The sequence below is a fragment of the Papilio xuthus genome, unplaced genomic scaffold, assembly GCF_000836235.2.
Source record: "Papilio xuthus unplaced genomic scaffold, Pxut_1.1 DF827461.1, whole genome shotgun sequence".
In the NCBI taxonomy this organism is placed as follows: Eukaryota; Metazoa; Arthropoda; class Insecta; order Lepidoptera; family Papilionidae; genus Papilio; species Papilio xuthus.
The window spans coordinates 2312171-2339993 of record NW_013531188.1 but is presented as its reverse complement, the minus strand read 5'-3'; the positions used below and the strand labels follow the sequence as shown (position 1 = coordinate 2339993).

The 27823-nt window shown below is 33.1% G+C and overlaps 6 protein-coding genes across 8 annotated transcripts; 4 read left to right on the top strand and 2 right to left on the bottom strand.

Annotated features, from left to right (window-relative positions):
• The first annotated feature begins 81 nt into the window (after positions 1-81).
• Positions 82-11145, top strand: ari-1 (E3 ubiquitin-protein ligase ariadne-1). Of its 2 annotated transcripts, XM_013314362.1 has the most exons (12): positions 82-443; positions 1456-1608; positions 2078-2146; positions 2377-2463; positions 2986-3114; positions 3930-4100; positions 4505-4701; positions 5136-5325; positions 5686-5912; positions 6503-6580; positions 10740-10796; positions 11053-11145. In XM_013314362.1, exons 1-11 carry the CDS (start codon positions 240-242, stop codon positions 10780-10782), a joined length of 1548 nt encoding a protein of 515 aa, XP_013169816.1. In that variant the 5' UTR covers positions 82-239; the 3' UTR covers positions 10783-10796; positions 11053-11145. The 2 variants fall into 2 exon arrangements, with proteins under 2 accessions (XP_013169816.1, XP_013169817.1); XM_013314363.1 differs by lacking the exons at positions 10740-10796; positions 11053-11145 and having other exon boundaries at positions 6503-6744.
• Positions 11146-11544: 399 nt separating this feature from the next.
• On the top strand, positions 11545-12965 carry LOC106119411 (beta-ureidopropionase). The gene is given in 1 exon segment (NM_001312819.1): positions 11545-12965. A coding segment is annotated over 1 exon segment (1161 nt). The 5' UTR covers positions 11545-11659; the 3' UTR covers positions 12821-12965.
• A 570-nt stretch (positions 12966-13535) lies between these two features.
• Positions 13536-14798, bottom strand: eIF2beta (eukaryotic translation initiation factor 2 subunit beta). Its single transcript, NM_001312807.1, is given in 1 exon segment — positions 13536-14798. A coding segment is annotated over 1 exon segment (936 nt). The 5' UTR covers positions 14757-14798; the 3' UTR covers positions 13536-13820.
• Positions 14799-15104: 306 nt separating this feature from the next.
• Positions 15105-17773, top strand: mRpS30 (mitochondrial ribosomal protein S30). Its single transcript, XM_013314229.1, has 5 exons — positions 15105-15626; positions 15801-15939; positions 16217-16358; positions 16630-16785; positions 16949-17773. Exons 1-5 carry the CDS (start codon positions 15187-15189, stop codon positions 17716-17718), a joined length of 1647 nt encoding a protein of 548 aa, XP_013169683.1. The 5' UTR covers positions 15105-15186; the 3' UTR covers positions 17719-17773.
• Positions 17774-18251: 478 nt separating this feature from the next.
• Elp1 (elongator complex protein 1) lies at positions 18252-23627 on the top strand. Its single transcript, XM_013314477.1, has 7 exons — positions 18252-18675; positions 18932-21594; positions 21680-21846; positions 21973-22189; positions 22520-22724; positions 23110-23260; positions 23500-23627. Exons 1-7 carry the CDS (start codon positions 18340-18342, stop codon positions 23562-23564), a joined length of 3804 nt encoding a protein of 1267 aa, XP_013169931.1. The 5' UTR covers positions 18252-18339; the 3' UTR covers positions 23565-23627.
• LOC106119467 (leucine-rich repeat protein 1) lies at positions 23625-26893 on the bottom strand. Of its 2 annotated transcripts, none has more exons than XM_013314479.1 (4): positions 26582-26893; positions 24533-24624; positions 24238-24392; positions 23625-24073 (listed from the first exon to the last, which is right to left on the bottom strand). In XM_013314479.1, exons 2-4 carry the CDS (start codon positions 24617-24619, stop codon positions 23656-23658), a joined length of 660 nt encoding a protein of 219 aa, XP_013169933.1. In that variant the 5' UTR covers positions 24620-24624; positions 26582-26893; the 3' UTR covers positions 23625-23655. The 2 variants fall into 2 exon arrangements, with proteins under 2 accessions (XP_013169933.1, XP_013169932.1); XM_013314478.1 differs by lacking the exon at positions 26582-26893 and adding an exon at positions 24696-25943.
• Between the last annotated feature and the right edge of the window lie 930 nt (positions 26894-27823).

The following is a 27823-nucleotide window of genomic DNA, read 5'->3' as shown; positions in this document are numbered from 1 at the left end:
TTTAAACGTAATTCACTGTTTACAGGACCATAAACAAAACTATAAAATAAGAGTGACGTCATAGACATTGCCTACCTTTTTGCTGCCTACAAATACGTCAGAGGTTTTGGCAGCCCGTGGGTGAACTATTTTCTTCATTGTTGACCTTTCCTAAATCTTAGGTGTAATTATTTCATCATTAGCAGTGTTTGGCTGTATTCTTTTTTTATCTGGTACCTAAAAATTGTGTGCTTTCGACGATGGACTCCGAAGACGATACAAAGGATGATGTGGATTCTGGTAACGAGTCTAGCGGAGACGATGTCGACTTTGTCATGGACGAGACACATAGTACAAGAGAAAGACAAACGGAGTTAGAGGAGTATCCCTATGAGGTATTATCTACGGAGGAAATTGTTCAGCACATGGTGGATTGTATTAAAGAAGTGAATACAGTAGTTGAGGTCAGTATGTTAGTGGTAAACAATGGAGTAATCGAATGAGGTTACTCGTTCACTGTAGGACAGGGCTTTCATGTAGGATAATTGGAATTACTATTAGTAGGAAGGTCCTAAAAAGTTAAAAATAAAAAAGAAATGTTAAATTTGGAATAAAAGATGCAAAATTACAACAAAAGCCTAGGCATATTAACAACAATGGAATTATTTTTTTCTTTTGTTAGATTTGATAGTATTTTATACTAAACAATATTTGTTGCTAAATATTATATATTTTTCCTTAATTGCTTAATTTAATTTAATTTATACTTCTACATCTTATCAAATTAACCATGAAATTAAAACTTTCACTTTGTTTACATGTTAGACTAAGGTAATATAGCTTGCTACTTGGATGACTCAACATTTTGATATTTAATTTAATTGAAAGTATTGTTAGTGCTGTGCTGCTATTTAAGCATAAATTGTGGTTATTGTTAAGGAAATTGTAGTAACATGTACATAGCTAGGTTTATATACTTATGTGTCAAAAGTGTTATTCCAAAAATATTTCTGAATTCTCAAGTTTTTGTGTACATTTGTGGTGTATTCTTAGTTGAAAATATCTATGCTTTTGCTTAGATGAAAGTCAGGAGTTCTAGGTTAAGATTCATTTATTTGTCCTCACTTTAAATACCACCCTACCAAGGGGCTTTAGCCTAGCCTAGGAGTGGTATACTACAGTTCTTATATATATAAATGTTTAATGGTCAGTTCACATGACATTTGAACTCCAATTTTTCATTTTAAAAGATTTCCAGGGTATTGCATATATTGTTCCCATGCATAGTACTCGCTAGATGCAGAGTTGCATAAACTGTACCCTCCTTCTACTATTGTGTCATGTACATTTATGTACCAAAGAAAGAAAGATCTTATACTTCAAAATTGTACCCATAAAAAAAGTATTTTTATCAAAATATTATTATTAAAATAAAAACCAATAACAACTTAACATATGAAAATATTATTTATGTAGATACCAGCCACAACAACCAGGATACTACTAAATCATTTCAAATGGGACAAAGAGAAGTTGATGGAGCGTTTCTATGATGGGGACCAGGATCAATTGTTCTCTGAAGCTAGAGTTATTAATCCATTTAGAAAACCAGTTATACAGAGGCCCAAGGTATGTATAAATTCTGTACTAGATTCTGCATACATAATATACTAACATTTGATATTAGTGAATCTATGTAACTTCAGTAGTTCATGAGATAAGTTTGTGCTCTTTGATATTAATCTTATCCTATTTATCTAGGATTGGCCTACCTTGTTTGACCTTGATCAAGCACTTTTCAAGTTATTTTGAACCAATATCTGAATTATGTGTGCATTTTGTCCTAGGTAAATTTAGGTTGAGATATCATTTATTTTGGGCAATGGAAATTGTGAAACATAATTTAAAAGCTTATGTCTGACACTTTAATCTTTATCTGCCGCACAATGAGTGTCTCAGAAAATGGTTATTTGAACAATTGTATATTTTAGATATCTCATATTAAGACTAAGGGTTTTATGGTCACTTAGTGTTTGAGTACAACTGTTTATTATTCTCACAAGGTAAGCACACCCAAAGTTTATGTTTTTATTTACAGATACCCAGACGGATATCATCATCAGGCGCAGAAGAATGTGAAATATGCTTTTCGATTCTACCAACATCAGTATGTATTATTTTCGATATCACATTACATAGAGAAAATCTAGTTAAAAGGATTGAATTCATATATGACGGCGTATAGAGATTTATAAAGAACTAGTACATACTATGCCGAGCCTCCTTAGGGACAGCGGCAGATTAATGATGATTTATCTTTTAATTCCACGAACGAGGAAGATAATTAAAGTTATTTTGTAGTGTAAAACTGTGTTTTAAAAAAAATGTTTGTTTTAGATGATGACAGGATTGGAATGTGGACACAGGTTTTGCACACAATGCTGGTGTGAATATCTGACAACCAAAATTATGGAAGAAGGATTAGTAAGTTTCCGATTTTATTATATACAGTAAAATAACACTAAAACAATAAAGACAGTCAAGGCTAATTTAACAAAGCATTGGGCATAAGTCAAACAAAATTATGACAGCACACTAGCGCTCCTCTTTCAATGTCAAAAAAGTTACAAGAAACAAAATTTTTACAGTAGCTGCCACTTCATTTTATTCCTTCTTATGTAATTTTCTATGCTTAAGATAGGACCAAACACACTCTCTCACAATTTGAGATATCCTTGTCTATGTGTATGGTGAGTTTCTGAGACCAAAATCCATGTTATTGTTATCACTATGTGGCCAAAGGTAATGACAAAGATGATGAGATTTTGGTGTCAGAAATCTGCAGTTAGTGATGAAAATATTATTGAATAGCTAAAGCCAACCAGTCTGACAGGACTGTAACGAAGAAGAAGAGAAAGCCAACCATGTACAAGATTTGACATTTCCTTATTTACATTTGGAATGTCATATAGAGCTGCATGATTGACCCGTGTGTTTGTTTGTTAGGGTCAAACGATAGCTTGCGCGGCGCACGCGTGCGACATATTGGTCGACGACGCGACTGTGATGCGGCTGGTCCGCGACGCGCGCGTCAAGCTCAAGTATCAACACATCATCACCAATAGTTTTGTAGAGGTATTGTAACTATAATCGCTTTTATCTAATTGCTATTTTAATTTTACTATTAACTAGTGGACGCCCGAGACTTCGTCGGCACGGAATTAAAAAAATACTTAATAAGTAGCCTATGTGTTCTTCCAGACTGTATTCCACATCTATGCCAAATTTAATTGAAATCTGTTACGCTGTTCTGGAGATACCTTCATATAAACATCCACATCAAACATTCTCATTTATAATATTAGTAAGATATCAAGGGAATTAATGATGAAGTTTCATTAATTGTCAAAATTTAATTGTGTTGGCTTTTTGTCTTCACAATAACTATTTATCTTAATCATTTTTTAATGGCTAAGGAAAGATTCCGAAATTGTTTGTTACGTGTTAAAACCTCTTATTATGGGTATGTTCATTGTTACTTGCTTCTTGCCTTTTGTCCACTTTGAAAGTTAATAACCAGAGCATTGCCAGCCAATGATTAAGGATGGAGGCTAGTAGTAGCTGACCCCTTTGGCGACGCCTATGGTTAATACAGATCTTACTAATCCGGCACTATTTAAAACCAGAGGGTGCCGGATTATTGGAATGTTCGGATTACTGGATTATAGTGAAAAGTCATAGGGTTTGCGTTTATATTTATTTTTTTAACTATAAACTATTCTCACTTGAAACAATAAGTTTTGAGGTTAGGCTGCTAGTCGATGCAGTAACCGTAGTGCACACGTATAGACGAGGGAGGCGTAAACGGCGGATGCCGGATTATTGCCGGTACCTATCTATCGTGCCGGATTAGTGTGATTATACTGTATTATAAATGTGTATGGTATTAGTGCAATCGTCTGCTCCGCTGGTGCCCGTCGCCTGACTGCAGCAACGCCATCAAGGTGGCGTACGTGGAGGCGGCGCCCGTCACCTGCCGCTGCGGCCACACCTTCTGCTTCGCCTGCGGGGAGAACTGGCACGACCCGGTGCGCTGCTGTCTGCTCAAGAAGTGGATTAAGGTAGGATTTGCTATGGATATACTTTTTGTGTGTTTTTATATGTTTTAATGTGTATGTGTTTTTAATAGGTGGCAAACGAAATGTCGGTAAAATTAGAATTTTTCTGGTACCAAATAAAATATTTAGTTTCTAACTATAGTTATAATAGTTTGTTTAAAGTTATTTTCAATGAGTTTATGTGACTTTTAGAATTATTTGTCACAATGTTCTATATAGTAATGTTTCGTTACTCAGAACTGAATTATTTATTTTTATTAACAGATATTTCCTCTTAAAATTAAATACATAATTTTTTACATTAACTCTCTCTTTCTCATTCTCTCTTTTTAACATTCTCCTCTACATATACATATGAATATAGATTAATGTTTAATGTTTGTATATGTGTAAGTATATAATTGCAGAAGTGTGATGATGACTCAGAAACGTCAAACTGGATAGCTGCGAACACCAAAGAGTGTCCGAAGTGCAACGTCACGATAGAGAAGGACGGCGGCTGCAACCACATGGTGTGCAAGAACCAGAACTGCAAGGCTGACTTTTGCTGGGTCTGCCTCGGACCCTGGGAGCCCCATGGCAGCAGCTGGTACAATTGTAACAGGTACGATATATTTTTTTATGTCTTTGAAAGGTGACTTTGATGTTGTTAAGCAGCTCAGCTACAATTAATATGGGTGCCGGTGATAAGGGAGGCACGATAGGCTCGAGAGTCGGATGTAAAGGAGCGCCTGGGGTCCCCTAAAAAAGGGGGGCGCAGCAAAAATGTTGACCAGGGCACCGTAAATGCTAAAATCGGTCCTGGGCACTTATATAGTTGTGTGAACGAATCCAGGCTGACATCATCATTGTCAGCCTGGATTCGTTCACTGCTAAACGTAGGCATCCCCCATCGATTGCAACAATGCCCGGTCCTGTGCCGCTCGCATCCAGTGCACTCCCGCAACCAGGTCATCGGTCCATCGTGCAGGAGGCCTACCTACGCTGCGTCGACCTGTCCGTCATATAGTTGTACGATGTAATATAATATGGTGTCAGATACGACGAGGACGAGGCGAAGGCGGCGCGCGACGCGCAGGAGCGGTCGCGGTCCGCGCTGCAGCGATACTTGTTCTACTGCAACCGCTACATGAACCACATGCAGTCGCTGCGCTTCGAGTCCAAGCTGTACGCCTCCGTCAAGGAGAAGATGGAGGAGATGCAGCAACACAACATGAGCTGGATTGAAGTAATTCACCTCGCACACTAATTTATTTAATATCAATTTACTAATGTAGGCCAATCCCTTCCTGTTGTATTTCTTCCTAGATTTTATACCATGCATTTCGCCGATTCTCTAGTAGACCACTTTGGAAATAACGGTTCTAGACAAAACCACATTTTTTTGAGTCTGCAATTCATGCAGCCGCAATATTATCGTGAATCATCAAGATCCATTTAACTGTTCCGGAGATACCTGATGGATGAATGGATGATTCAAACATACATCCATTCATCCATCCATTTAAACATTCGCATTTATAATATTAGTAAGATTTTGGCTACATCGTCGATAATTATATTATTTATATTTAAACATTTACCATAGGTTCAGTTCTTGAAGAAGGCTGTGGACATCCTGTGCCAGTGCCGGCAGACGCTGATGTACACGTACGTGTTCGCGTACTACCTGCGCAAGAACAACCAGTCGGTCATCTTCGAGGACAACCAGCGCGATCTCGAGTCCGCCACAGAGACCCTCTCTGAGTACCTCGAGCGAGACATCACCAGTGAGAACCTCGCCTACATCAAGCAGAAGGTGCAGGATAAATACAGGTATGTTACACTATACTTATAACTAAAACATTATTTTTTTTATAATATGACAAACGAGCGAACTGCCACCTGAAAGCGAAACGACGAATGTCCATAGACTGTCCTTTAATCGACGGCGGAGAAGACGCACAGAAAGAGGATATTTCCCTTTTCTATTAGTCGCCTCCTCTGCTAAATCCAGAATTGGGATGGTAATGTGGACTAAAATTAGGTCTCAGGCATACTCAGTCTGTAGACGACATGCGAAATGACTCACTTTTGTGTGGATGTGATATCCTTGGCGAGCCGACCCATTCGTGCAATAGATGTTGTTGAAGGGAATGGAAGGTTATGGGAGACGATACGACGACTATATGGATCGGTTGTATATGAAGATTTTAAGAAAAAAACTTTTAGAAACTAACAAAACTTTATTAAACTTTTACAACATATCGCATACATAATAAATCTATTTAATTATCCGTTGTCATAGCAACCCTTTTCTCATATTCCATTTTTTGTCTCTTTTATACTCTTTGGTCTCACGTCGCTACCAGCCAGTAACACACACACACATGATGTACAGGGGTTCACAAAATGTTGAATTTCAGATATTGCGACAGTCGGCGTAAGGTTCTCCTGGAGCACGTGTACGAGGGCTACGAGAAGGACTGCTGGGACTACACAGAGTAAACCTCTCCATACATCTCTAGTTGTACCTTAGTGTCCCATATTACAATAAATAGTTATAAATTAGTTCATTACGTAAAATCTATTTCAGCTTGAATGACTTTGTCAGCTAGACTTCGGACCTGTATGCCATCCGGCCGTATATTGCGTTAAATCTTATATTATGAAAAATACTTAAAAGTTTACGAATATAAAACTCAGAATTATCACTTCCATGTTTAGTTGTTGTAAAACATTTAAATACAAGACACGACGCTGTGACGTCATCACAATCAGGTACCATGTTATTGTGCGCGAGTAATATTTTAACCGGGAAATGTTGATAAAAATTATCGTTTGTTTGGGTTGCGGAAATTTCTTTATACAATCTGTAAGTAAAACCTTTCTTAAAGTAAATGCAGTATTATTATACTCGCAGATTATATTGATTCAAAAGTTATTTAAAAAAAATTGGCTCAACTTCACGAGACATCTCATATTTTTTTTTTCTTACTGAACAATATACATTTCATTATGTGATAAATAAAAATGGTCAATATGTGATTTTTCTTACAACATTATTTTCTTATACCAAAAATATATCTAAATTGAGTGCATCTAGAATTTTGATAATTATAAAATCGAATAAAAACATAATAAATAAACATTGTAATCAATAAATAAAGCATGATAAACAAATTTTATTTACTAATCTCTATTTTAAATTCGTATATTAAGATGGTTGATTTCTAATTCGTTAGACATCCATAAAGGTGGACATATGCGGACCACTTTAAGCGGTCGTTTTACACTTACTTATATTTCGTTTCGACTGTAAACTGTGATCCGTGTATGGCAAACCTCAACTGCTCATTGGCTAATGCTGACTCCTGAAATAGTCAGTTTATTAGTAGCAAAGGACATAGTCGGTGCGACACATAGATGCTAAAATATGTCAATAAATTAAAGTAGATTGATTTTAGGTGGCAGAGAATGGCTTAGCCAATAACTTAATTTCTTTGAGATGATATATAAATCTTATATGTATATTTTTCTTAGCGATTTTAAAATTACTTTAACAAAAAATTATAGAATTTTACTTCGCCAAGTTTCCTTCAGTGTTCCATTAATTTGAGCAAAATGCCCTCAGGTAAAAAAGGGCCCAATGATATACTTTGAGCATATATAAATCTATGTAATATAATTATTATGTATTCATGATTGCAATGTATTTATGTATTTTACATAAGTTGGAATGTAAAATAATTTTGTCTACATTGTATGCATTCATTTTAACAAAGCATTAACCCGTTCGTTTTAATATGATATTTTATATTATAAAGTCTTAGCATTAAAACAAAAAAAATAGTATATGTCGTTTAAACAATTATCTTTGGGAATCTCATAAAAACTTTAAACTGTATAACATCGAGTTATTATTAAAATGGTACACAAAATAAACAATAAAGATTCTTTTTTCGTAACTAATTTAAAGCAAGCTATTATTTCATTATAGAAAAAATTATCATTATATTAAATGTCATATTAAAATGAACTTATTATTTCACTATTATAATATTATTTTTTTTATTTGTCTTAGTAACAGTTTGCCTATCGCTTATTTAAGTATATGTTTAGAACTGTCTGATCATACTCTACTCTGTATCCTTCCATGCGTTTCCACTGCCGATACATGTGGAGAAACATATTGTCGTCACTATCATTCTCTTTAGATAAATAGAGATAATAATATTTTTTATTGATGGACAGTAGAATCTTATGGATTGGATAACAGAAACATTTCATTATAATGTAATATATTACTTAAGTTGTGCTTAGCGTGGCTTGGCTTGTTCATTTCATTTACACTGGTACTTGAATACATTTAGCACAACATAAATGAAACTAGTATCGTCTAAGAATATAACGAGAAAATATTTTTACCAAATAAACCTATTTTTGTTATTTTTAAACTTTAAGCTAGTTCTGATAGTTTTTTTTTACTCTGTGATCGACTTATGATTTTATGCTTCGAAGACAGTTTGTTTGTTCCGTTGAACTCATGAACACTGAATAATGGTCAATAAACTAACGCTTAATCGCCTTTGCCTAGTTCAGTGGCTCCCAAAGTTGAGTGAGACAGCAAAAATCAGCTGTATAAAAAGTTATCATCTACTTAAATCAATTTTGTGAAGAGAATACGGCGTTACTATTAATGCGGCGTTAATACAAATGAAGGAATACCATAAACAAAAGATTAATAAAAAAATTCCATACGTATTTTAGGACTCCACTCAATATTACCGACTGATAGTTTGGGAATCACTGTCATCAATTTTTACATACTAAAACATATTTCGACTTTGCACGTAGTAATGTTATATTCAATCTGCATGCTTATACACTGGGATATTTCAATGAAAATACGTACAGTCAAGGATGATAATTTCCTACCCATTTCGAAGTGGCACTGGACGCTAACAATGCAATTAGGTTGAAATATTGTCATAGCAACACATGCGTGTTAATTTATAGCTCTTATGGCGACATGGTAAGATTAAGATCTTATGTGGGAAGGTAATTTAATTCTTTCACTGTACATACATATTCCTACTTCATATGTATTTAGAAATTTGGCATATGCCAATGCAAATGTTTGAATAAATTTACGTTTCCAATATTTTGTCTATGTCACACACTGATCTTTGGTAATCAATTACAAGTAAATGGGATAGCTTTATTTCTTAAGCCTTTTTTCATCCAATCGAATTTCAAATGACCGATATTTTTAAGTATTCATATTATTTAGTGAGACTACGATCTCAAGTCGTAGGTGAAGGTATACTGCGGTCATTAGTACGCATTAATCGAGTACATTTAAAGTTTAAAAAAAATCTTCCAAAGCTTTATTGTAATATATTTCTCGTGCTAACATATCTGTCGATAATGTAATGATTAGGAAACGGTACGAATTGTGCGTAAGTCGATTGCACTGCCAGTATATTCTAATAATTTGAAGCTTGCTCTTGGAGTATCTAGTGGATGACATGTCCACTAAATGAAGGATAGGATTGCCTCGAGCGGGTTGACAGCTGGGGTATTACACACATACATAAAGCCCGTCACACACGTACCTATAATATATATTAATATATTATAGCAAGGCATTTTACGATATATTATCATATTAATTTTTAAAAACGCTAGACCGATCAACGATGAAATGAAGGCAAAATATATATTATAGTATCGTCTCCGTGTGTGGTTGCTTACATATAGCACGGCTTATTAATATATATCATAGGTAAGTGTGTGACGGGCTTAACTGTACATATAGATGCTGTATAAATATGTATATTGTTAATGTATTTACGATTCTTATGGTACTGAGGAGCATCTGGTGTGGGAGTAGCTGCGGAAGGGACGGTGCCTGTGACCTAGACACCGATAATGTAGTTGCTCCATTTTCCCATCTGCATCCATGACTTTCTGTATGTGTGTCTTTGTTAAGGACACGGTTGTCTTAAATAGTTAAGACTATAATAAAAATAGTAACATCAGCGAGTGGTTTCTTTTTAATAAGTCACAAAATCCAGTCCATAAAATTCCCTTTTCCTAACTCCCGTCTTAATCCGGTCCGTAATCTTTGATAATATCAAGCTTATATGAATGAATAGATTTTTAATAATTCACTAAATGAGTTCTGAAAGGCTATTAAATCAATAATATCAATATTAAAATAGAAATTTGTTTTCCGAGTTTAAATTATATTACTATATGTTGAATTTGATTCATTGAACATTATACAAGTCGTTCGACATATTAATAAACTTTAATATTTGGTAATATAACTAGTTATTTCTATAGTTTTGAAGTATTTCTGTCAAGTAGCCTCATTAAATGTTTTAAGTTAATATTGAAACATCCCTCAACGATAGTTGGTACGGAAATAGCACACCGAGAACACAAGCTCGAAGTAACACTGTCATCCTTCTGTGGGTGAATTACCAAAAATTAAACATCTTTACTATTTTTCCATTTACCTTTCTTTCTGATTAATAAAAAAAAGCAATACAGTTCAATCTAAATGCAGATTTTCAATTTGTAGAAGTGTTCATTTAATATCATGTGTCCTGTGATGTAAAAAATAAGTATTTATTAATAGTATATTTACAACAGGGATGCGTTGGCTCCGTCGCCCACAAGATCCAGCAAAGCCTAGTCTTCCATGAGACGGTAAGTATCGCCGATTTTTAAATTAGGTAGACACATGGAGTTGATTTAACAATTATCGGAAGATTTATAAATAAGCAATTGCTAAAACCTACTAATATAAAAAAAAACTGAAGAACTGCAGATATTCTTTCAATTATGATTGTGATAACTACTGACAAAGGCGGGAATATTTAATTTAAAACACAGCACTCTCTTATTTTGACTTTATTGGATTAATATTATTCCAAAAGACTTAATATAAATGCTTAAATTGCAGGAGGCAATTACCACGGACTCGGAGTTAAAAAAATCGAACAAGTGTATACAAGCTACATGATAAGTACGGATTCACTTAGTTAAGGCGTCATCGCAATATACATTGAATATTGTAATTTAAAATGTAGGCAATTTTCGTAAAATAAATTAAAAAGATAAATAAAAATAGATAATGCCGTTTAATTTCACTTATGTGAGAATTATCTAGAACAACGGCACCGGCACTTTAGAATTAGAACGGCAAAGTAAAATAGATCTACAAAAAGGATATGAAAACACATCGAGTGGAGGACAATGGAATTAAAGTAACATTATGTTAACTACTTGTAGGACAACTTCCAATTTTGTTTTGTTACAAAGATACAAATTAAAATCAATGTTGGCAACACAGGCGTGACCTTATTATCTTATCATTTGTGTTGTGCTGATTTGTGCAATTTGATATCCTTAATTTTTTATCTTTTTGACGTTTTGCCACCCAAACTCCATACCATTCGCGTAAACATAAGACGATGAAAAAATATTAACAGTAATGTTATATTCTTTATTTATCAGTAAAATTACACTGTGTATATCTTTTCTCTTTAAGCTCTAAGACTTTTCAAAAAATGGAAGGAAAAGAGTTGAAAAGTTTGGACGAACTTATAAGGCAAAATCTTACGGGAGACGATTTATTGGAATTTAATAGAATACATTACGGAAGAAAAGACAATCATGAACTTGAGATTAAAAAAGAAAATATTCAATATGGAAGTAAAAATAATTTCGAAATATCATGTTATGACTTTCCCGCAAATAAAGAGGAATTAAGAAAACCCCGTATTGTTAAAGTTGGCTTGATCCAACATTCCATTGCGATACCGACGGATAAACCAATCATTGAACAAAGATCAGCAATATTTGAGAAAGTTAAAAAAATTATAGAAATTGCAGCAGATGAAGGTGTCAATGTTCTGTGTTTACAAGAAGCTTGGAGTATGCCATTTGCTTTTTGCACCCGCGAGAAGCAACCCTGGTGCGAGTTTGCTGAATCAGTCATAGAAGGCCCCAGTACATTGTTTCTTAAAGAATTAGCTTCTACTTATGGCATGGTAATAATATCACCTATACTTGAAAGAGATGAAACTCATAGTGACACTATATGGAATACAGCTGTTGTAATAAATGAAATGGGTAAAGTTATTGGGAAGCATAGAAAAAATCATATTCCTCGGGTGGGTGATTTCAATGAATCCACATATTACTTTGAAGGTAACACAGGACATCCGGTCTTTGAGACAACTTTTGGAAGAATAGCAATCAATATTTGTTATGGACGTCATCACCCTCTTAATTGGTTAATGTTTGGGGTGAATGGAGCTGAAATTGTCTTCAATCCTTCAGCTACCGTTGCAGGTCTGAGTGAACATTTGTGGGCTGTTGAAGCTCGTAATGCAGCTATTGCTAACAGTTATTTCACTTGTGCTATAAACAGAGTGGGTACAGAGAGTTTTCCAAATGAATTTACTTCTGGAGACGGCAAACCTGCACATAAAGAATTTGGTCACTTCTATGGCTCCAGTTATGTTACAGCACCAGATGGTTCCAGAACTCCGGGGCTATCAAGAGTCAAAGATGGTCTATTAATAGCCCAACTTGACCTTAATATGTGTCGGCAAATAAAAGATAAATGGGGCTTTTGCATGACACAGCGCTTAGACCTATATGCAAATTCTCTTAATGAAGCCATAAAACATGATTTTATACCACAGAGACTTCCTAAGAACTAACAAAATGAAATTTTATATCTTCATTTGATCAATTATTAAAGTTTTTAAGATTTTATTTACTAAATATGGCTACACAATTTTTACCTTTTATAAGATTTGATAAGTTTTTACCTTATATTTTTTTTGTACTTATTGTTGTCAAATTATGTAAAACTTTTGTCAATAAACAAAATTTTTATTTTGACCTGTTTAATAATAAAAAATGAGATGCCTAAATGATTAAATTATGATGGCATTTGAAGTTCACATGCACACCAAAATATTACATGCCAATGTTCTGTGAAAGACTTGGGTGAAAGATTTCTAATTATAAATACAGCTAACATAATAAACACTATTTGTTAATTAAAAACCTAACTGTCTATGCCTTTGGCACTTATCGAAAAATGAATCAAGCGAAACCTCACTAATTAAAATTGATTCTGACACAACACACAACACAAACTCACATCAGTGAACTCGGATATGCACAAGAAACTTTGGTAAAAAATTTCATTATTTCATTTAATTCTAACACTTCTTGATAAATTATAGTATGGGGATTGTGAACATGTTTATTAATATTTGTGTTTGATATGTTTATGTAAACAATACAATCAATAATATTTACATACTAAAGTCAATATTAATTTTAATTCCAGTTTATTTTCACAAAATAAAACAAATCTATATAAAAACAATGTGTATTCAAGAGTAATACAGATGTGATACTAATGTATTTATATGTATAATATAATAGTTATTGAGAAGGGGTACATTTACTTCAGGGACACCACAAGACAACTTCAAGCTCTAAAATAAATTCTGGATTGAACGGATTACCAACTATTCTTGTTAGTTGATCCAATTTCTATCATAAATACAGGAACAGCCACACTTATTACTTCATTTATTACAAAATTTACATGAAAACGAAATTTTTCTCTGTCCCACAACTCAGATTTTCAAAACATTAATGTACCACACAGTAATTGTTTTTAAATAATCTAGATAAAATATTTTATGCAATTTTTGCACGAATTGCAGCTCTCTTGCCAGTGACAGCCTGGAAACCAGATTTTATACTGGCCACAGAGCAACGTGAGCCACATGTCTCACACTGAAGGAAGAATAATCTGGTGTCCTTTTGCAAAATAGTATCAGGTGAGCGACAGGTGTGACAAGTTACATATTCCTTAATATACCGACGTAATACATTCTCTATTTGTTTCTGCTGGAAACGACCCTTGATAATCAACTGACTGTTACCATCAACAGACCCGCTGGTACCCAATTCAGCCAGTAAAAAGTCTAATAAATGTTTGGGCTGTCGGTGAAGGGTTTTGCAAATTTCTGTAAAGTTTGCAAATGATGTTTTTTTTGTTCCAATTCTTACAACTTGTGGTGGTCTCATAATGAACTTTTGTTTTTTACCAGAGACCATACCTGGGTTTTTCTCACGCATAATATCAAATACACGTTCAAGGAGTTCATCATATGTATAGTCTCGATCCGTGCTGACCCAATCACCATGTAAATCTTCAGCATTCTCTTGGTTCTCGTTATTTTCCTCTTCGGCAACTAGTTCGTCTAAGTTTTTCTTCCTTCTCTTTTTCTTTGTTTTTGAGAAATCTATCTCAAGATCCAGATCATCAACAAGGTCCTCCTCCTGGGGCTCTGGCTCTTCCGCAGGTGGTTTCTCCTCTGTGGTTTCTGGCAGTGCACTTTCCAACTCTTCCAAATTAAAAAATGTCTTCTTTTTTTTCTTCTTTTTCTTACCAAAATTATCTAAATCAAGATTTTCGTCCTCGGGCACGTCGACGTCACCCGACTCGACGGGTGCTTCAACAGATGTGCTTTCACCTTGTTCACTAGCCAAAGCTGCATCCATGTCGAAACCAGTCTTCTTTTTCTTTTTCTTCTTAAGAGATGGATCAAAAATCATATCGTCATCCATATTTACCACAATTTTATTGGATCTTTACAAAACTTGGTTATAATATTTTGGCAGGTGGCGAACTCAAAAATCAGTTTTGTGCTCTTGCATCAGCCGGCTAGGGACGTTCAGAATCGATTTACAACCAATCTGATCTTAAACCTTAAACCTAAATTATTTTTTTAAAAAGGCACGAAAAAAGATTAAAATATCCTTGTACAACGGTTTTATTTAATTTACAATAAAATCCTTACTATGAAGTATTATTTCTTAAATAAAGTTTTTTTTGTTAATTCGGATCTGATGAAAAGGAAAGTATAAATAATTAGTTTTATACTCTTTGGTCCTTAAAAAAACTGTCACTGTCAATTGGAATGGATATAACCTCAAATAATTTCACTGTCAAGCTGTTTATACGATGTTATTTTGCTCCTAAAATTATCATTTAAAAATGCATTTATCGAAATTAAATAGAAATATTCCGAAATTCCAATTGTGGACTAGAAGATATTCTCATGCAGTGCTACCCGACGAAAATGAATATACGGATACACCCGTGTATCCTCCAATTTTGGACATGTCGCTCCAAGGAAGAAAATTGCGAGAAAGACAATCCGTTCACGAGAAGATAAAAAAATTGAATACCGTCGAAGAAAAACAAATAGCACTAAACATGCCGCGGTATTATGGATGGAAATGCGTGATATTCAATGAAAATAGAGTACCATACAATGCTTTACCATTGGTCCAGTGTTACACCAGGACACATTTTAAACCTGTAAATTCCCTCCCGGACGCTTATTCCGATACAAATCCAATTGCAGAACAAGTTGTAAAGGAAACTAAATCAATAATTGAAGATATAATTGCCATTGAATCAGAAAGTGTTAGGTAATGATAATCTTTTTTTAAACTTTGTAATTTTATTCTAGAACAGTTTGGTCGAAAATCTTAAATATAGTACGTAAGTACATAAACAACCTAGTACAATGACAAACTTTAAATAGCTATATTTACATGTAGCTATTTGAAGTCTTGTTTTACTCATATAACAGATTTGTGTAGGTACATTCATAACAATTCACCAGAAAAATCAGAAGAGCAAATAAAAGAAGAGCACATCACAAAGAATATAGTGAGGCAAATCAACAGAGTTATCTGTAATAAACTTGCAGACAAGCTGCCACATATATTATCTGCACAAGTAAGTATAATTATTATTTTACACATAATAGTCATCACTGCTACTTGTGCACTACTACTGTCGAACCAGGATAAGTGAGTCATTGTATAGTCCCTATAGGCAACATTCATAAACAAGAAACTTGTGATAGAAAACTTGATAAACAAAAAAAAAATATTGTTGTCCCTTAGATTCTTGCTTATCCAGGTTCAACTGTAGTTCATATGGAAACACTATAGTATTTTATCCTTGATTTGCCTTTCTCATTTTAAATGAAATCATATTAATCTTGTTGCAGATTGATTATGAACCCAGACATGAAGCATTTTGGTTTGTTGGTGGTATTGATGTACCACATAATGTAATTCAATGGAGAAAACAATATAAATGGTTGCATGATCGCCTTGAAGAACCCATTGATAGACCAGTCCAGTTTATTGGTAATTTTATATCTTACTAATATCGAATGTGTGAATATTTAGATGGATGGATGGATGTTTGGTTGTGGGTACCTCCAGAATGGCTGAACAGATCTCGATGAAATATTTTTAGCCGTCATACATTAAAGTTAAACATATTCTGGAAAAACACATAGCCTAATATTTTTCTTTTAATTCCATGCTTAGTGAGTCGGGGGCGACTGCTGGTATTTATATAAAATTGTTGTTACATTCTAAAAAGAGTTTTAAAGTTTATACAATATATTTTCAGGAACACCACATCTAGCGGTAAGAAGTCAGTTGCCACTAAAGCCTATTGTGCCGTATGAAGAGGCTACAAACCCAGATTTTAAAGTCCCTAAATTCACCTATATACCTGAATCTGTTGGCTATTGCACAGAGTTCAGGCATGGAACTAATATCCCAGGTATTGAAAATTTTTAAATTAATCTTTGCCTTTTTCTTTTTTTATTTAACAGAAACAACAATACTGCCTGATCCACTGGTTTTATCAAATAGAAAGTTTTATACTGTTGATCTCATATTTTTTGTGGGTTTTTATATCAATAAATTTTATGTTACTGTTACAGGGTTTTGGCCTGGTGATAATGATGAATTTGGCTTATTGTCTTATCATGGCAGAGATCATATATTAAGTAGAAGAGAATCGTATGGGCAAGAAGATAACATTGATGCCTTACATTCACAAGCCTTGAAAGCTAGTTTTGGCTGGCTTCTTGCTCAAGCTAATTATCAAGGCTTCACTACGTACAATGATATAACATACCCACTTGTGACTCAAACCGTTATAACTAATGGCAAAGCATGGTCCTTCTACGTTTACCAAATGAATACTATCACTATGCATAATGAGCAAATGGATGAAAATCCAAAACACAATATATGCTTTGGTACAACACCTCTACAGTTATATGATACAATAGAAAATGGTCAAGTGAAAGGTTTGAATAAAGATGTCTTGAAAATGTTAGTTCAGTTTTACTTGAATGCACCAGAGGAGCGGGAACATGACATGAAACCTTACTTGGGTAAAGATGAGCAACTTATTGCTGATATTGAAGATGATAATAAGCGTTGTTGGCTGGAATCTAGATACAAACATCTTGTTTCAAATAGACCGAAACATAACTTAATGCCAGAAACATATTTGTGGGAAAGGATTTACAAAATTCAACATAAAACGAGATTCTTTGAAGCGAAGAGGCGGTTCTTCGAACGCAATATTAATCCATACAAAAGGCGATTGAATGAACATTTGCCGCCTTATATTCCCAAAGTTCTCAGGGAATATCCTAGATCTAAAAAGAATTTCGAACGTACTTATTATCCTGATGTTTAAATAGAATATTTGTATGAAATAATAAAATCTAAATAGTAATAGTAATATTAATTTATATGTTTTGTTTCATTTTATATTAATTTTTCCATCCAGTAATATGATACAAAATTTTATCATTTTTTCTTAGGAAAGTTGGCATATAAAAAGTCTCAATGTTTTTAAAAATTACAGTCTTATTTTACACATCTATATTATTTTAAGTTACACTGCATGATGGTAAAAAAAGTTGTTTTTGATTTGTTTTTATGTAGTTGTGTTTGATGGCGACCAAAAAGCATTGGCGCATTCCGCAGTGCCTTGTCCTTACATACCGCGCATCAACTCACAAGAAGTTAAAAACTGCCAAGATATTTGAAATTATTTATACACAAATATCTCGAAATCGATTTACGCGGATTCATTTTCGCTTAATCGATTTTAAGAGGCATAGTGATTAATCACATTCATGTATAACCAAAGAGTATAATAAGTATACTATAGTATACTATATGTGTATAACCTTTGTCACATTATTCTAAAAATGACATAAAGAAGTCTGCTCTTTGCAGCAAAGCTTTTATTTACACTTTTACAGCATTGTTCTTGTTCAATATTATTTTATTTCGCCAACAATAATCAGCTATGAAGAATTTAGATCTTTGGGAAGTAAATACAAGAGGTATCAACATTAACTCAAAAGAAAAGTTCCATATATGTTACAATTATGATGGAGAAAATAAAGTTAAATTTTTTGCCGTCACACATAACCTACAAGTATCAAATATTGATGAATTTGGAGCCATTAATTGGACAAAAGACATTTCTGAAATAACTAACTGTAAAAATATTCCTGTAAATATAACATACATCTCATTATCAAATCAGCTATGCATTGCATTAGCAAATGGGGAGCTAATTACAATTGACGAATCTGGAAGTGATTATGAACTAGTGGGAGTTTTTGAAAATGGATTGGTGGTAAGTATTGTTTTTATTTTAACTTTGTGATGTGGAACGGTCTGTTCTCTGCGGTATTGTAAAGTGCGCCTTAGGGCCCATATGAAGCAAGCGTGTCTTTCTTAACAGGCTGCAAGGAATTTGAAGTTTCTGAAGCTCATCTCAGTATGCCCGACGCTCTTAATTCTATAAAGAAATTAATAAAAAGTTTCATTTTGTATTAGTTTTGTAAGTCTTTATGGTCAACAACCATTACAATATTTATGTTTATTTTCAGGCCATGGAGTGGAGTCCAGACCAAGACATACTAGTTTTAGTCACCAACGATTTAAAAATGATAACAATGTCATGTACATTTGACCCTATATCTGAAGTGGAATTGTTGAGTGACGATTTTGGAAAGAAGGAATTTATAACTGTGGGCTGGGGCAAAAAAGAAACCCAATTTCATGGTTCAGTAGGAAAGCAAGCTGCTAAACAGAAATTGGAATTTTCAAATGAAAATGAAAGTATAAATTCATCTGTCAAAATTTCATGGCGAGGTGATGGTAATTTATTTGCTGTTGGTTTTGCAATGAATGGTTTGAGGAGATTCAAAGTATTTGATAGAGATGGAAATTTACAGTACACAAGTGAAAAACAACCTGGACTTGAATCTAATCTAACATGGCGTCCATCAGGAAATCTGATAGCTACAACGCAAAAGATGAATGAAAATTATGTTGTAGCATTCTTTGAAAAAAATGGTTTGAAACATGGTGAGTTCAAAATTCCAGTCAACACCAAGACCATTGTGGAAGATCTCTATTGGAGTCCAGATTCGGAAATATTAACTTTGAGCTGCAAAGACTTAGAAGATAACACACAGAAGATACTTCTCTTCACTTCAAGCAATTACCATTGGTACCAAAAGCAGATTTTAATATTTCATGACGAAGAAAGAATTAATGAAATCTTTTGGGACAACAACTTTGATGTTGCAAATAATAAAAAACTACATATTGTTTTACAGAATGGTAAACATTATATTTATTCTTGGATTTGGTCAATCAGTCACAGTCGAGGTATGAGTAGTGAAGATAATGCCATGGTTGCTGTTATTGATGGCCATAAATTATTAATGACAGGTTTTAGGCAGACTGTTGTTCCACCACCTATGGCCAGTCTGGTATTAGAATTGGATTCTGATATACATTCAGTTCATTTTGCACCACCTCATACACAAAGTAATTGTATGACAAACTCTTTCTTCGTAAATACGGAAGAGAAAATAATATTTTTCGAACAAACACAGAAGTTCCCTATACAGTATAAATCTGTAAAGACTATCACTAAAGATGCGCATAGTTTTCCTTTTCAAATTTACAATTGGCACTGGTTAAATTGCAATACAATAGTTGCTGTAAAAGTTGACGAGTTAAACTACAATTTGATTGAATATGATTTAAGTAACGAAGTACTTACACAACGCAAGATTGTGCCGCTACCGTCACCAGTTGTTCGTCTTCACAGCGATCCAATTGATCCGTCATCTATATTTCTCCAATTGAAAACTGGTGATATTATGAAGTACAGTTCCGGAAAAAATGTTACTGTCCAAGATATATCTTTCAAAACATCTTGTAGTAAATTTGATGTTGTATTAATAGAAAATAAGTTACACTTTTTGGGTCTTTCACAGAAAGGAAATTTATATATTGATGATGTGAGTGTACTAAACAATGTCAGTTCATATTTTGTACATACAAGTTTCCTTCTTATAACAACATTGCAACATTATCTTCTTTGTACTGAATTATCAGAAACTGGACTCGAAGCGATAACAGAATATCAGAAAAATAATTCTCCACAAGTTTATAAACGAAAGATCGAAAGGGGTGCAAAATTAGTTATATCTGTACCAAATGCGACTAATACAATATTTCAAATGCCTAGAGGTAATTTAGAAACAATTCAACCTCGTCCATTGTCTTTGAAAATAATTGGAGAACAACTCGATTCACTGGATTATGGAAAAGCATTTGATTTAATGAGGAAACAAAGGATCAATCTTAATTTAATACATGACCATAATCCTAAGTTATTCCTTGACAATATAGATAAATTCTTAGATTCTATTAAAAACACATCTTGGCTATGTCTTTTTCTATCAGATTTAGAAAACTCTGATGTTACTAAAACTATGTATAAAAGTAGTTACAAAAGTAATGTCAACAATGAAAATTATATGAAAATCCAAGAGATATGTGACATTATACAAACACAAATAAACAAAAGAAGTGATAGGAATGATAAAATATTACCATTACTAACAACTTATATAAAGAAAAATACAATTGAAGACTTAGAAAAGGCTTTATTAATAATAAAAGAAATAAAAGTTCAGGAAATGGGTAACCATAAATTAGCTGTAGGATCTGATGAAGCAATAAGGTTTCTCTTATACATGGTTAATGTTGATGAACTTTTTAATGTTGCACTCGGTATGTACGATTTCGATTTAGTATTGCTAGTTGCAAATAAATCACAAAAAGACCCAAAGGAATATATTCCAATGTTAAATGAATTAAATGGTATGGATGATAATTATAAGAAATTTTCAATAAATAAATATCTAAAGAGATTTGACAAAGCAGTTAAGTACCTTATTAAATGTGGTAGTGATAAACATGAAGAGTTGAAAGCATTTGTTAAATATCACAGCCTTTATAAAGATGCATTGTCACTGTTAAATGAAAATGAAGATATTTACAAAGAAATAGCCGATGATTTTGGTCTTTATTTAAAGTTAAAAAAGGACTTTGTTGAAGCCGGTGTTGTATATGAAAGATCTAAAAATTATGTAAAAGCTATTGATTGTTATAAAGAAGCTTCAGAATGGGAATTAGCTTTAAGTGTAGCACAATATCTTACTGAAGATCAAAGGTTAGAAACATGTAGGTAAGTAAATTAAGTATTAAGTAGTCAAAAAATTTGAAGTGTTAAGTAAAAACAGGTAGACTATTAATGATTTTTTTTAATTCAGATATCTAGTGAATGCTTTGAAAGATGAAAAACGTCATAAAGAAGCATTAATCATATTAGAACAACATTTGCAAAATGGGGTAGATTCAATAATATATGCCATAGAGAATGGTCAATATAAAACGGCGATACAACTGTGCTCTAAATACAACAGACCAGACTTAAGAGGTTAGTTATATTTTATGTTACGTAATGTTAACATTTTCAGTGCCACAGACATGTTTGACACTCACTTTCATATGTAGAAGTGGCATGGAATGTATTAAACTTGTTTTTATTATATATTTTTTTCAGATCAACGTCTTATGCCTGCAATATTAGAAGAGTATCAGAATCTCAAAGCTTTAATTGAAAATAATTTGAAAGATTTTATAAAACATAGAACACGATTGTCGGAAGTGAGAGAGAATAAGCTAAATAAAGCTGATTGTATGTATGATGCATTTAATACAAATAAAGACGACGATTTGTATTCGGATGCGGGTAGTACTATAGCATCATCCGGCTCTGGGTATGTTTAATATTGTTTTTATGAAAATCGACACATTTAATATTCAAAAATTATAGTGGCATTGTATGTGTTTATAGAAAACTAGTAAGATTGTGTAGTATGTTATATGATAAGTCATTTGAAGTGTTATGTTTAAAAGTACAAATCTCAATAACATGGTTATAGGTTCAATTCCTGCTATTTTACTATTGTCATGAATGCAAGCCTTCCTAGTACAAGCCTTAACGAAAACTTTATACCAATTAAATTCCATGTATATATTATTAATTTATTCTTGTTTGTTACATTATTTACCAAGTCCCTTTATATAATTGTTATGGTACATTTCAGGAGATCTTTCCGATCTAGTAAGAACAGAAGAAAACATCAGAGGAAAGTCGCGTCATTGAAGGAAGGTTCACAATACGAGGATGTAGCACTTATAATGACACTCCACAGTCTTGTTACAGCGTCATTTAACTTGAGGTTGCAAGTTAAAGATGTCAATATTACATTGAATGTTTTTAACAAAGACAAAATGGCTTCTGAATTACAGGTATTTCATAACTAAATACTATACTATTACTAGCTGTCGCCCGCGACTCCGTCCGCGCGGGATTAAAAATAGATGTTGGCCGATTCTCAGACCTACTCAATATGCTCACAAAATTTCATGAGAATCGGTCAAGCCGTTTCGGAGGAGTATGGGAACGAAAATTGTGACACAAGAATTTTATATATAAGATACTATTATAAGTAAAAAATGTTTGCTTTGAGTAAACTTAAGATTGGACCAATGTCAGAAATAGCTTAATGTGGACCTTCTCCCAACCATTGAGCATAATCTAAATTAAAGGTGACTAGGACTTAGTTGTTTATCATTTGTTAGCCCAGTGCGGATTGGTAATTTAAAAACATAATTGGATGCAATTTTATTTTAGAGAAATTTGGACAATCTACTTAATGAGATGAAGGGTCACTTCAAAGAAATATGGACAAATGATCTTGTGTTACAAGCTACCAAAGCTGCAATAGATGCTGAAAATATACCGGAGGGATCTAGTATGATAGCTGATAGCTTATCATTCCTTGGTAATTGTACAAATATATGTCTAAACCTTTTATGTAATACAAGCGGTAGCACGCGAAAAAAACTTAATAAGTAGCCAATGTGGTCATTCAGAGTATATCTATATATGTGCCAAATTTCACCAAGATCTGTTGAGTCGTTCCGAAGATACCTTCTAACGAACAACCATATATACTTTTCCATTTATAATATGAGTAAGATATGTAAAATGTATACCTTTATATATATAATTATATTTCAGAGCCTCATGTAAGAATAGCACCAGTTATTCAAGATATAAGCTGGAAACTAGAAGGCCTAAGCTAAGCTGAATAATTTTTAACAAGGTATGTATTTATAAAAAAAAAAAAGTTTTGCAATAAATAAATTATATTAAGAGAAAAGCGTTTTCATTATCCTAACAATATTTAATGTAACATTTAGATGAACAAAAGTAACATTCAAATTTCACACTTCTATTATAATCAAAAACAACAACTCTAAAATAATCCTTGGGATCAAACTCACGGATTATATATTCATTATTAACAACAGGATTTCCACAGACGCACATTTTAGCGTTATCAAGAAATTCCGCCAAAGTCCAAGGTATGATGTTAGGTGCGTAAAATAGTTTATTTTTCAAAACTGCCTTTGAAGCTAGATTTGTAAGGCTGTAAATATAAAGTTCCCAGCCATTGCTTGTTGTATTCTTTTGGTTTCTTACATCAGTAACTAAATGGAAGTTATTTGATGACAAATCTAAATGTTCCAAGCGACATTGCATTAAACTACAAGGCAATGTTTCCAGTTGATTCTTTGATATGTCTAGATATCTGAAAGAGAAAGAGAAAAATTATTTAAAAAATGAAGGTAATAATCCAGAAAAAAAAAATTCACTCCCCTCCTAATTTGTACATAGGACAGAAAAACAAATGCTGGCAAGTTTATAATTAAAATTATAATGGCAATTAATGAGTTAAATAAAAAAACTTATTACCTTAAAGTTTGTATTCTTCCAATGGTTGCTGGTACCTTAACAATTTCATTATCATTTATTTTCAATGTGACTAATTTTTCCAATTTCCAAATTGCTTTTGGTATATATTTTATTTTATTATTACTAATATCCAGTAACTTTAATGTCTTAATTATCTGAAATGAAATATAATGTTTTTGAAAAAATTAAAATCATCTTCAAAGACAGAAAGAGATAAGGCAGGCAGTAATTGGATATTTTTGACTTATAATGGCAATTTTTAAATTATAAGGATCATGCTATGTGCTTCACTTACTTGTGGACCAAAAAGCCATCTCCAGTCCATATCACCATTTTTGCCTAGAGCATTCTTCGAAAGATACAACTCCCTTAGATTTTTCATTCTACCTGTAAAAAATATTCAGTGAAAAAGATATACATAAAACTTAATAAATTGTTAGTAAAAAAAATATTCATACCAAACTCTAACGGCAATTTTTCTATTTCATTATTACTTAAATCTAAGATCAACAAGTGACTTAAAAGTAAAATATCTCTTCGAAAATTACATAGTTTTAGATCAGTCATGGACAGGTATTCTAGTGTCCGTGGGAAACCTTTTATAGGTATGTCACTTCTGGATTGTATTGTCATTTTTACAGGTGCAATATCTGACGAAACCACACTTAAGTTTGATAAGTTACTCAATTGGGCATCTTTGTCTCCAGTTATGCACGTCTTTAATAATCGTAAAAAGCATTTCAGCTGAATTACTTCACTTTTGATACACAAATCATGAGGTGGCTCCTCAAATCTTAACGTAGCTTTTCCTTCGTTTAAACACTTAACAAACACTTGTTTGATGTTCTTAATTTTATATTTGTTACCACTTTTATTTACAGAAGAGAAGTGAATAAGAAAAAAGTCTTTGTCTCGTTTTGGTTCCTTTCCTAATGCTAGTGTTGATTTTGAGTATTTTTTGTTTGAACCTATATTTACATTACAGTGATGTCTGTTAACAACTTCAACTTGACACACTAACTTCATTTTAAATAATCTTCAAGTTATTAATTGTAATTTATAACTAAAACATTTATTTATTTCTTAAAATATCATTACAAAAAAAAATGTTAACCGCCAATTTTAATTAGTGTCATTGTCACTGTCATCACAATAGTTTCAATTTTTTTAATTTTATGACCTGGTAACATATCGTATTGACATCGACATCGGTCAAATAGTAAACTATTAAGATTTGAATTTGAGATACTGCATTTCATGTTTTATCTGGATTTGTCCAAGTAAGCTTTCCTTCTACTATTAAGCTTTTTATCAATTATACATCAAAAATATAAGGAGGCCTTTCGTAGACAAGGAAACGTAAATCATTGGAAACCGTCGATTTTTGTTGTTAGGCGACTACGCAAAACAATTTCAGATATCAGCGTGCATCGCCAACATTTCTATCTGTAGTCTCCAAAAACAGTCAATCACAATATGTTTGTCTATCTTCGTGAAATGTTGTGAGGTGGAAAAAAGCCAAACACGATTCTCGTGAGGCAACCACACAATGTTAGTTTCGACGATTTACATTGCCTTAGAAGGGCCTTAGTAAATACTTATTGAATTGTAAATTATTGAAAATTAGTAAAACAACTAGTTTTTGCTAAAGTTATTAATTTGAAAATTATCTATGTTGCAATGTGGTATTCTGTTACAAGAATTTCAATTTTTGTCTTTTATACTCTTTGCTTTCAATATAAAAGAAAGGTACTGAAAAAGACTTGTAAATTTTACACATTTGGTAGATTTATGGCAGTTAAATTTGTGACAGATCATTAATTTTATTTAGGGCACCTTAAATTTGTGTTTCAAAAATAAAATATAGCAACTTATTTATCATGTTATATAGTTTAAAAACTAAATTGTTCTAACTTAAAAAATCAAATTATTTTTAAATTATGCTATTATTAAAAATATAAACAATTTTGATGCTTAGAATACGGTTTTTGTTGTATCATTATTGCGTTACGTATAATATTACGTAGTCAAAAAATTTACAAGTTATTGAGTAATTGCTTAAAAAAATATTAAAATTTGAGCATTAAATTAATATTTAAATCCATTAAAGCATTTAAATGGAGCAATTATTTACGTATTTTATTAATTAAGAAAATGTTTAGCAAATAAACATAAAATTGACGTAATTCCAAGCAGGGCATTCAAGTTACGGTAAATAATTGATCAATACGGGTAGACACGACAAAATATTAAAATTGAGTCATTCTAACATTTACACAAAAAGCTAACAAATACAACTCCTATTTGTTATTTTAAAGCGGAGAAGAAATCAATTGGAACGTACTCACCAAAGTTGATATTATAAAACTTGATCACACCGTCACATCGCGTCTTACTTACGTATATTATACGAAACACCGAAAACAAAGGATTAATTTGTCCTTTTAAACAAGGAAGTTACAATTTCCAAAAAATATATTTCTGATCGTATGACTAGCCAATTAAAGAAATAACAATGGAAACACTTCGTATCAGGATGTACAAACAAGGACGTGGGAGTTTCACTATCCCACTTCTGATCTTAAGGATCAGAAGCAGGCAGAAAATTAAAAAAAACAATCTCTTATACACTACAACAGTACTTTTTGAATTAATAAGAAAACTAACATAATTGAATAAATGTAATTAACACTAAAATGATTTAAAAATACAACATTAACTTAATCAACTATCAGAGTTAAAATGATTAATTATTTTGGCTAGTCAAACGGGCAGAGCTTCCGCTGGCTTCAGTGTTCGGTGGCGAGTGTGTCCCGAAAATGAGGGTGCGGTCTCTTATATTGGCATCACCTCACCATGTCGGAGGAAGCCATTGAGATTATATTTAAAGTAGGAAGTTATAAAGTAGCCATTGTCAACTGAATTACTGTTTAACGCATAGTGTGCAATGTTTAATGTTTATTGATATTCTAAAAGCTTCTAATAACTTTTAATTTGATCTTACTTTTTAAGTTACGTTTTTCCTAGACTAAATAACATTATTATCGTAATTTAAGTAACGACCAATCTGAGCAGAGCACCTGGCTTGAGAGGGGTCGAGGCACCATATTTATATAAGACGTTTTGACAGTTGTTACGAATATAGTCGTGAAGTGGAGACGGATCGAGTTGGGTCATCGTGTTTTGTGCTTGCACTTTGTCGTTGAGAAAAGTGTTTCTCCGACTGTTTCTGCGGCAGTTGAGTTTACTACGGAAAGTGACTGTCGGCGGACGATGGGTCAACACCTTACCAGCCGAGGCACGGCAGCAGAACACTTCTGCTGTGGGTGCCTACTGGAACGGACATTGAACCATCGTGAAAAGTGCACCATGAACCCTTCTGCACGGAGGGAGGCCGCCCTCGGCGGGCAATGGAGTTCGCTACCACCGTCGCCGCCGCCGCCGCCACCGCCGCCGCCGCCGCCGCCTTTCACTTTTTAACCTTTTAATTTTACATTTTTTAATTGTTTTAATGTTTTTTAACCTAGATGTAAGAAACACTTAAAAACTTTTAAACACTTAAAATAAAGAAATAGAGATATTCCCG